The 11,346-nt window shown below is 47.6% G+C and overlaps 1 protein-coding gene across 1 annotated transcript; it reads right to left on the reverse strand.

Moving 5' to 3' along the window:
- Positions 1–1,542: 1,542 nt before the first annotated feature.
- On the reverse strand, positions 1,543–5,498 carry LOC147526096 (dynactin subunit 3-like; the record flags this gene model as incomplete). The annotated part of the gene is made up of 6 exons (XM_086630499.1): positions 5,376–5,498; positions 5,169–5,253; positions 4,135–4,221; positions 3,168–3,251; positions 2,345–2,403; positions 1,543–1,602 (listed from the first exon to the last, which is right to left on the reverse strand). Coding segments are annotated over exons 1-6 (468 nt in total), but the record flags the coding sequence as incomplete, so codon positions are not given.
- Positions 5,499–11,346: the final 5,848 nt, after the last annotated feature.

Raw genomic sequence — 11,346 nt, forward strand, 5'->3', positions numbered from 1 at the left:
AGGGTCTGCTTGTGTTCTCTTTCCCACAGGTCCATACTGGTTACCAGCAAGAAACGTAAAGCGATGACAGAGACGCAGAATGAGGAAAATGGCTCAAAAGAATTGTAATAGAAAATTGCATGTTGATATGTAAACTGTTTTTATGTTTTCTTATTGTTTGATATATTACGTGTGTGAAAGTTGCTTGTATATATGCTTTGTGTGTTTTCTCCGATCGGAAGGTGTATGGGTTCCACCCGTAGCTACTAGAAAGAAAAGAATTAACTGGTACCAAATTAATGACAAAGAATTACTAACTGGACTTAGTTGTGAGCACATAACTTTGAAAAGAGAAGCTAGGAGGATTGTTATTGAACAACATGTTGCGATTCACAAAAGCCGCTGTTAGCCGGCAGAGCACATACTGGGCAGCCTTGTTGCACGCACTGGCCACGCGTGCGGCAACGCCGTGTCAGTACCTTTGTCATAGGCTCTGTTGAGGGTGAAAAGAGATGGCTCAGAGCGGAGCTGAGGGAGGCTGCAGAGCACACTGTGTGGATAAACAGGGGACGCCCTGAAGGTGCTGTGCCTGCCTCCCTTCTCCACAACGACCCTGCCGATTGACACCCTCCTGCTCAGCGGAATCTTGGGCATAGTGGAAATAGTAAAGCCCTCGGAAAGGGAAGTAGTATGCTAGAAACTGCTTTTGCAAGGCTGTACCAAAACAATATGCTAGTAACTGGAATTGCCAGCCTCGTACACAGGGTTTTATTCATGCAAGAAAAGAAAGGGGGAATTTGTTGGAGTGTGGCTCTCTGAAGAGACTGCACGAAGAAAACCCTGTGTGAATAAAGACGGGAGCTGGGAAGTTAGGGAAGAAACCAAGGTCAGAGCACAGCCTGAGACTGCCCTGGCAGCCCAATGGCATTGTTACAATCCTGGTTCCTTGGGAGAGAAAGACCTGGGGCACCAGGCTGTAGAAAGCCTGCACAGACTCAAATCATCCAGGCCTTGAAACACTGCAGAGTGCCAAGCACCGATGGGAGTCCAGGAAGCACTTCTGAACACTGAATAGCACCGCATTTCAAAGGGCTTTCTACAGAAAAGAGCAGAGCTCCCTACCCACTGCGGTTTTAGGATGTGTCTCAGAACTGAGATCCTAACACAGCCAGGATTAGCCGCTGTTTGGCTCAGGCAGGTCACAGAGACCAGCAGTCACCTGACAGAGATGCCAACGTCCAGCTGGCCAGCATAAGCTCTGCACCAGCACACAGGTTGTGCTGCTCCTTTGTGCCAAGCTGCGCTATGAGCAGATCCAGCACAGAAGCTCTGGCTCACAGGTGGCACCCTGCCCTTCCCATCTCAGAGAGACAGGCAGTTCTGGCCCTCATCTCTGCTCCCAAGAGGAGTATGACAGGGACACAGACATCACCACACCAGAAAGGGCACTGGCCATTAAACCCAAGGCTGGAAATCGCCTGCTTCCAACAATATCTGATGGGGCGAGGCAGCCCAGGAGACAGGCGGGCAGTTCAGTTGTCAGGCCCAAGGCTCAAAGGATACCATTTTGTTGTAGTCTTCAAGGAGTGTCTTGACACTGTTGGTGAGATCTTGACGCTGTTCCTGTGAAGAGGGGAGCCTCAATGAGTGAGAGATAAATAAGCTGAAGGATATCTGTCCTCCCAGCCCCTGACAGCATAGGGGGAAATTCATCCAAGTCCAGTAGTGAGATCAGAGCTCAGACCCTGACTGTGGCCATTCACTGCAGCTAGAAGGGTTTCAACAGTCAAGAGAAAGGTTTCAGAGAAACACCCAAGCTCATGAAGCACCAAAGTCATGGGCTTTGCACTACTGTCTGCCTCTCTTCAGCACCCATACTTTGCTTGCCCCAGAATGGAAACTCACAGCAAAATGCTGAAAGGTGCCATTAAGTGCTGCCCAGGTATGTTCAAATGGGGAAGGAAAGGGTGAAGAGACCGGGTGACAGTATCAACAGCCTTCCAGAGACTGGGACACTGGAGGAGTGCAACACTTTACCTCAGTGTCTCTGTGAGAGGGGGAACACCAGCTGGTTAAACCCATCACTGCTTATTAAGTGTCACTCAAAGCTCTGTTTTGAGCAGGCTTATGGTAGGCAAAACACTTTTCCAACTCAGTCAGTTTTCAGAAATCCTGGCTAGTTTTCCCCCCTAAATTGCTTAAACCTCTTTAAAACTGCAGCATGAATATCCTGGACAAGATGGAAAAAAAAAACCTGCTATAAACGAGCAATTCAAACAATTGCAAATACAGGGGTGCCAGTATAGCCACTAATAAGTGGTTTCTTCTCCCTGCTAGTCAAGACTATCAAGAATATTCATGTTACCTGCTGCTGTATGTGGATTTGATAGAGTTGCTGTAGTTTGGCTGCATGGTCAGGAACCGCTGAAAGCACAGAAGAGAAATCCATTTTGTTTATTTTGGTAACTAATCCTACATGATGTAAAACAAAGACCATTCTTTCTCCACGAGCACATCACAGCAAACTCCACTCACTGAATGCAAGTGCCACATGCCACAAACACGCCTTTTATACCATAAAAAAAAAACCAAAACAACTAGCTACACTGTACAGTAAATAGCAAGTTTATTTGCTAACTGCTTCTGAATGGCATGAGTTAGGGGATACCTGCACTGAGGGCTACTCGAGAGCTATATCAGAGTAAACTACTTGGATGAACATTATGGCAAGCAATTAAAAAGGCATCTCTGCCTACACATCTGCAGGAATGTTCTGGACATAAAACAACTCATAAGCAGTAGGCAGGAGTGGCTCCACAGCCTGGTGACCATACACAGTGCTCACTCTCTTTGCCAAGCCACAGGTCTCTAACCTGCTTCCTAACCTACTCTATCACATCCTTGGCCTTTGGTGCAGGAGCCACATTTCCACCCCACCAGCTGGGCAACAGCTACGGCACTCATCAGTGTTCTACATGATGTTGCACACTTCTAACAGAGGTCAGGCATGGGACGTTAGAGCAGCATGAGGGAGGAGCAGACATACCACTGAGTTACTCACACCAGGTTGTGTGCTTAGCTGTACTCTCCTCATGTCTGAGGCTCAAGAAGAAAAAAATCCCCAACAGGATAGGCAGCAGCTTGGGAGGTGGCATTTGCAGCTTAAACTTGCAGAAGAACATGCATACTTTGGATACTGGCACTTTCCAAGATGGGCTGGAGGTTCTTCACCTGCTCCAGAAGGGCTGCTTGGGAAGGAATAACCTGCTTCTCTGAATGGGAAGGAACAAGAAGGAACATCAGTAAATACAAGATGCTGCTTTAGCTTTTCACAAAGACTGGCAAGGTAACTTTGGATTAATGGGTACAAATCGGTTTCCTAAGCCATTCACATCTAACACACGGCTTGACAAATATAAAGCATCTCGTAGCCAAAGCTAGAGCAAAGTCACAAAAACCTCAAACTGCAGACTCTAAAGTCTCCGAGGGACAAGTGCTCTTAAACAGGTCGACCCTAGCCCACACCCCAAGGGTGGATTGTTCTGCTCCAAACTGATGATCAAAGAGCTAAGACTGACACTTGTATTTCAGCTTCCCTTTTCCAGTTGATCTCACTATACAGAAAGGGGCTTTTTTTTATGATTTTATTTAGACTTGCGTGTTGTTCACCACTGGATTCCCATTCACGCCAACTTAAGGCAGGAGAATCTCCAAGTTTCATTCACAGACTATATCAATACAAGGCTGAACCAAATTCTTTAGAGCAAAAGAGGATAAGGCTATAAGGTGTTTAATATACATCCAAAGGTCTTCAATTTTTGTCACAGCCTAGAGAGCATTAGAAATGAGGTGAGGAAAACTGTTCAGTTTTTCTTTTCAAACTTTTATTAATTCAAGGTTAAGCTGATCAATACTAGAAAGATCAGAACTGATAAAACCACAGCATGGACATGCACAAGGGAGCACTAGGGGTGACAGACATCCTCGTACAAACCATCTCTTCGAAAGGTCTAAAGAGAGTGCCTTGCTATATCTTTACAACTAAAGAAAAGAAATCCATCCCAATCCAGCTTATGTAAAAGACAACTTTTGCAGTGATAAAAAAAAAAAAATCCCACAGCAAGCAACTCTGTCTCCTCTCATTTCATGCCATACCTGCCAAGATGAACTGCAACTTCATGGCATCTGGAACAGCCATCCTATCAATGTACTGAGAGTCGAGGTATTTTATTACATCTTCAACTAGAGTGAAAAATAGGTTTGGAGACAACTAGTAGGAGAGATGTTATCGCCTTTACAGGTGCAATTCCTCCCCATGCTATACATCAGGTTACTTTGTAAATACTACCCATTTAGAGTCACTTTTGTTCAGATTCATGAATTTCTACAGCACTCAAAAACAGGTGACTTTAGAACACTGTGGCCAAGAACTTACAAATGGCTCAAGCCAAGTAACTGCTTTGTTACAGACATCTGCAACACTTGTTTTTTATTTGGCTAACAATATTAGAGGCAAGTGAAATCTGCTTCTTCTTGCCCTTGAAACCAAACCAGGAAATAATTTTAAGGATGGAGGACTATCTACAAATACAGTTTACACATTTATACCAAACAGCCACCTCAGCTTTAGACCACAACAACCCTCCCTACACAGCCTGTTCCTTCTGTGATACCAGACAGCAAAATTTGGCCAAAAGACAGCTTTGCAGGACAAAGCACCACTCCGATATCCACTCCCGATATCCTTCAGTTGAGAGTCGACTCCCAAGATCCATCCACCAGTAGCTGCATGTGATCCTTATTGCTCCCACCACACACACAGGGGAGAACTACTCTAGCATGCCCAAGAAGCCCAAACATGCAAGAGACCATGTCAGGAGCTCATGCTCCAGCAACCCTTGAGGGCTGCATTTCAGGCAGAGCAAATCGCTGTGCCGATATAGGCAGACATAAAACAGATAACAGGTTGCAGTAGCCCATTTTCCACCCCCAACAGCTGAGTAGAAGAAGCACAAGCAGAAAGACACCCCACTTGCTTACTTTTCTGCCAAACACGCAAAACAAGAACTCAAAATCAAAGGGGCTCACACAGGGAGCATGGAAAGGATTTTTGTTTAGAGGAGCAAACCACAGGGGTTTTCAAGCTTCCCCACCTCCTCCCCCCGGGTCCCCTCCCCGAGGCCGCTCACTTTTCTTAAACAGGATTTTGATCCTCTCCCTCTTGCCGGCGATATTGCTCAGCACCACCTGCACCTTCACCAGCTCGTCCGCCACCTGCAGAGGCACAAAGGAAGAGGACGGGCCCATCAGATCTGGTCGGGCCGAGGCACCTCGCTCCGGGCTGGACCCCCGAGGGACCAGAGCCGTCCCCTGAGCGCTGCGGCACCTCCCGACACCTTGCACGGCCCGCAGGTCCCTTCGCCGACACGCTGCTCCAAGTCCTCCAATCGCCACTGCAGCCACCGAATCTCCACCATCCCCGCCGCCATCTTGCCGCCGGCCGGAAAGAGCCACGCACCACTTCCGCCGCACCCCTCCCTGTTGTCATGGCTAGGGGCCACTGTTGCTGCGGAGACAGAGCTCCCCGGGCCGGGAGGAGAGGTGATGGAGCCGAGAGGGCGGGAAGGGGGGCAAGCGGCTCCCAGGGAGGAGGGCGGGAGGTGCAAAGCCCCTATCAGAGGCAAGGAAGGGAGGCTGCAGCTGGTCGATGGTGATTTGCACTGCAGAGGGAGACGTGCAGGCTTCTCGCCCCCCGGGCGGTCGATCACTGCTTCATTCCAGCATGGTCCTTCAGGAAAGAGGCACTCGGGTGTATTAAAAGAAATAGCTATAGCAATCTACGGGCTGTGTGGATGCAGGGCTTCTGAAATCCAAGAGGCTACCGCGGGCTTTCCCCCAGGCCTCGGCCTGCCAGGGTTCACCTTTCTCCTATCCACCACTGCAGGTGATGCTCAATAAAAAGCGAGATGCTAATGAATGCAGCAGCCAACCTCAGCCTCACCACTGCCTGCAATTTGAACTCACAATTACAAGGATCCCTCAAAGGGATGAGATGAATTCTTGGTAGCAGCATGCACCAGAGAGGAAAGTTCAGAGGCTTTCCAAACTATGGAGGGAGAAGTTCAGGAGCCTCCAAAGCACCTTGCAATGTTTTCTGCACCTGGGGCTCAGCCTGCTGCTGCCCCTTCATGCCCATGTAGCCTCAGAAGTGCTAGAGCTGCCCCAGGCTGAAGGGCAGTCTCTGTCTCTCTTGGGCTGCAAGCATGGGACTGGATGTCACCGAACATCTGGACAGAAACTCTCTAACACAGTTTGCAGTGTTATAAAGTGGCATTACTTTATTGCGGCACCAGGTGCATGGGGGATATCTCTTCCTAGCATGCACACCTGGCCCTGGACAGAAACTTAGTTATACACTACAGTCATGCATATTCATAACATGTTTACATATTCATTGTTATTCTCTTAAACAACTGGTTAATTTTCTCTTTCTTTACATGTAAATTATTTTGCATGCTCAGTTCTCTTCCTCTGCCCCTTTCTTTTGAGCCTGGAGTGTATTTAGGGTAGGTGGTCCGTGAGTCATAGAATCATAGAATGGTTAGAGTTGGAAGGGACCTCAAAGATCATCTAGTTCCAACCCCCCTGCCATGGGCAAGGAAATCTTCCACTACACCAGGTTGCCCAAAGCCTCATCCAAACTGGCCTTGAACACTTCCAGGGATGGGGCATCTACAACTTCTCTGGGCAACCTGTTCCAGTGCCTCGCCACCCTCTGAGTGAAAAAATTCTTCCTTATATCTAATCTAAATCTCCCCTCTTTCAGTTTAAAGCCATTTCCCCTTGTACCATCACTACATGCCCTTGTAAAAATTCCCTCTCCAGCTTTCCTGTAGGCCCTTTAAGTACTGGAAGGCTGCTATAAGATCACCCCGGAGCCTTCTCTTATCCAGGCTGAAGAGCCCCAACTCTCTCAGACTGACTTCATAAGAGAGGGGCTCCAGCCCTCGGATCATCTTCGTGGCCCTCCTCTGGACCCGCTCTAGAAGCTCCATGTCCTTCTTGTGCTGGGGACTCCAGAGCTGAACGCAGTATTCCAGGTGGGGTTTCACGAGAGCTGAGTAGAGGGGCAGAATCACCTCCCTTGACCTGCTGGCCACGCTTCTTTGGATGCAGCCCAGGATACAGTTGGCTTTCTGGGCTGCCAGCGCACATTGCTGGCTCATGTTGAGCTTCTCATCCACCAGCACTCCCAAGTCCTTTTCCTCAGGGCTACTCTCAAGCCTGTACAAGGATGTCGTGTGGGACAGTATCAAATGCTTTGGATAAGTCCAGGTAGATGATGTCAGTTGCTCTTCCCTTATCTATCAATGCTGTAACCTCATCATAGAAGGCCACCAAATTAGTCAGGCAGGATTTGCCCTTAGTGAAGCCATGTTGGCTGTCACCAATCACCTCCTTATTTTCTATGTGCCTTAGCATAGTCGCCAGGAGGATCTGCTCCATGATCTTGCCGGGCACAGAGGTGACACTGACTGGCCTGTAGTTCCCTGGGTCTTCTTTTTTTCCCTTTTTAAACATGGGGGCTATGTTTCCCCTTTTCCAGTCATTGGGAACTTCACCAGATTGCCACGACTTCTGAAATATGATGGATAGTGGCTTAGCAACTTCATCTACCAGTTCCCTCAGGACCCGCGGATGCACCTCATCAGGTCCCATGTACTTGTCCACCTTCAGGTTCTTTAGATGGTCTCGAACCTGATCTTCTCCTACAGTGGGTGGTTCTTCATTCTCCCAGTCCCTGCCTTTGCCTTCTGTAACTTGGGCTGTGCAGCTGGAGCTCTTGCCAGTGAAGACGGAGGCAAAGAAGTCATTGAGAACCTCAGCCTTCTCCATATCCCGGGTAGCCAGGTCCCCCGTTTCCTTCCAGACAGGGCCTACATTTTCCCTAGATCTCTTTTTATCACTGACATATCTATAGAAGTTTTTCTTGTTGCCCTTGATGTCCCTGGCCAGATTTAACTCTATCAGGGCTTTAGCTTTCCTAACCTGATCTCTGGTTGCTTGAACAATTGCTCTGTATTCTTCCCAGGCTACCTGTCCTTGTTTCCACCCTCTGTTGGCCTTCTTTTTGTGTCCAAGTTGGTCCAGGAGCTCCTTGTTCATCCAAGCAGGCCTCCTGGTGTTCCTACCTGACTTTCTCTTTGTTGGGATGCACTGCTCCTGAACTTGGAGGAGGTGATCCTTGAATATTAGCCAGATTTCTTGGGCCTCTCTTCCCTCCAGGGCTTCATCCCATTGTACTCTAGCGAGGAGATCCCTGAAGAGGCCGAAGTCTGCTCTCCTGAAATCCAGGGTAGTGAGCCTGCTATGCACCCTCCTTGCTTCCCTAAGAATCTTGAATTCCACCATTTCAGGGTCACTGCAGCCAAGGCTGTCCTTGAGTGTCACGTTCTCCACCAGCCCTTCTTTGTTGGTGAGAACAAGGTCCAGCAAAGCACCTCTCCTCGTTGGTTCCTCTACCGCTTGGAGAAGGAAGTTATCATCCATGCATTCTAGGAACCTCCTGGATTGCCTATGCCCTGCTGTGTTGTCCCTCCATCAGATATCAGGGTGGTTGAAGTCCCCCATGAGGACTAGGGTTCGTGAACGTGAGGCAGCTCCTATCTGTCTGTAGAGGGCCTCATCCACCCGGTCCTCCTGGTCAGCTGGCCTGTAGCAGACCCCTACTACTATGTCCCCTGTCCCTGCTCTCCCTTTAATCCTAATCCATAAGCTCTCAGTTGGGACCTCATTCATCCCCAGGTGCAGCTCCATGCACCCAGCTGGTCTTTGACATAGAGGGCAACCCCTCCTCCTCTTCTCCCCTGCCTATCCTTCCTAAACAGTCTATACCCTTCCATTCTGACACTCCAGTCATAGGATTCATCCCACCACATCTCCGTGATGCCAATAAGATCATATCCCAACAGGCGCGCACACACTTCTAACTCCTCTTGCTTATTCTCCATGCTGTGTGCATTAGCGTAAAGGCATTTAAGTTGGGCCCCAGATGAATCTGACTGCCTGGCTGGAGTGGCTGGAATTCCCTTCTTCTGTTCTTCAGGTGCTTCCAGCATATCTTTATCATTCTTGATATTACCCCCCTCCCCCTTCGAATCTAGTTTAAAGCCCTGTCAATGAGCCCTGCTAGCTTTTGCGCTAAGATCCTCGTTCCCCTCTGAGTCGGTGGTCGCGATCTCCTCCTGCCGGAATTACCTTTTCCCCAAGTGCGGAAGCGGGATTTGAAGACCCCAGAGACGACTCAATATGAGTTAGCTGCAGGAATCTCGTTTATTGCGCAGTTCTTATTGCTTATATAGACAACTTTTGTCAGTCATCTTGAGACCACACCTTTTCTACAGCATTATTGGATGATACATATGCTTGTCGTGTTTAACAGGCTATTTCAAAAAACACCCGCCTAGCGAAGCTCTGCTCTAAGCAAACACTACTCCCTTATCATACTGCATAGTTTTCTTATCCTCTACTTCAAGGGCATTCCGCCCCTGAGGCCTAACTTCCCAGCTCCCGTCTTTATTCACACAGGGTTTTCTTCGTGCAGTCTCTTCAGAGAGCCACACTCCAACAAATTCCCCCTTTCTTTTCTTGCACGAAGAAAACCCTGTGTACGAGGCTGGCAATTCCAGTTACTAGCAAATTGTTTTGGTACAGCCTTGCAAAAGCAGTTTCTAGCATACTACTTCCCTTTCCGAGGGCTTTACTATTTCCACTATGCCCAAGATTCCGCTGAGCAGGAGGGTGTCAATCGGCAGGGTCGTTGTGGAGAAGGGAGGCAGGCACAGCACCTTCAGGGCGTCCCCTGTTTATCCACACAGTGTGCTCTGCAGCCTCCCTCAGCTCCGCTCTGAGCCATCTCTTTTCACCCTCAACAGAGCCTATGACAAAGGTACTGACACGGCGTTGCCGCACGCGTGGCCAGTGCGTGCAACAAGGCTGCCCAGTATGTGCTCTGCCGGCTAACAGCAGCTTTTGCGAATCGCAACATGTTGTTCAATAACAATCCTCCTAGCTTCTCTTTTCAAAGTTACGTGCTCACAACTAAGTCTAGTTTGTAATTTTTTGTCATTACTTCGGTAGCAGTTAATTCTTTTCCTTCCAGTAGCTACGGGTGGAATCCATACACCTTCCGATCGGAGAAAACACACAAAGCATATATACAAGCAACTTTCACACACGTAATATACCAAACAATAAGAAAACATAAAAACAGTTTACATATCAACATGCAATCTTCTATTACAATTCTTTTGAGCCATTTTCCTCATTCTGCGTCTCTGTCATCGCTTTACGTTTCTTGCTGGTAACCAGTATGGACCTGTGGGAAAGAGAACACAAGCAGACCCTCTTCCCCATGTAAGCAGAGGCACAGGGCCATCCCATGAGTTGAGCCCAGTTTCTTATAATATACTGTTGTTTTTTCGTACAAAAATGGCACTGGGTTTAAAATTATGATCCACAGCCGTAGTATGTTGCCTAGAAGCAGGCGAATTAAGAAAATTTAAAACATATGTAGCTTTGTCTGAGGATTCTTGTGGGGAAATATACGGAAGGCTCCCCCTTTTTTGTTTTTCCTTTTTATATATATTTTTTTTCTTCTTCTTCTTTTTTTTTTTTTTTTTTTTTTTTTTTAGAATCAATTACCCTTGGGAGTACAAACAATCCTGATTTGTGGTGGATGATCGTCCCAGCTAGTGCACATAATCCTCGTGATATAGACCAAAGACACTAATAGGAATTAAATGCACCAACGTGTCAGCGTTTACTGTTGACCAAAACATTTAGCTGCCAATATCTCTGCTTTATAGTGTTCCCAGCCCACATTTTGACACGCCTTTACTAAATCTGCAATCGTTTTTGCCCGATTTCTGATAATATCAAGAGCTCGTTGGCAGTCTGTGTCCAAAATTCTTTGTGATAGCAGAGTGACCTTTATTGTTGTTATACAGGCAGCTTTTATAGATTATTACTCTAGCCACGATGTGTCCACACGCCCCTCACCCAGCTGTGATTAGTTACAAACAATAGTGCACACACCTATTTTAACTTTACTATTGTCTATGCCTAAAAAGGAGCTATTTTCCACCTGCTAAACTAAACATCATTTTCTCACACACTCTATATCATCTTCCCATACTCCCCATGTCAGCTTCTCACACTCCCTGCACCAGCTGTTCACACTCCCTTCTCTTTCTCATCCTCGTTATCGGTGTTTCCCAACTTCAGAAAAGAGCACAGGCTTAAATCATCAAGGCCCGGCCTCAAAGGTAACTGTGTGTATGATTCCACAACTCCCCTTTTTTGTTT

This window comes from Tauraco erythrolophus, unplaced genomic scaffold, assembly GCF_009769465.1.
Source record: "Tauraco erythrolophus isolate bTauEry1 unplaced genomic scaffold, bTauEry1.pri scaffold_104_arrow_ctg1, whole genome shotgun sequence".
NCBI lineage: Eukaryota > Metazoa > Chordata > Aves > Musophagiformes > Musophagidae > Tauraco > Tauraco erythrolophus.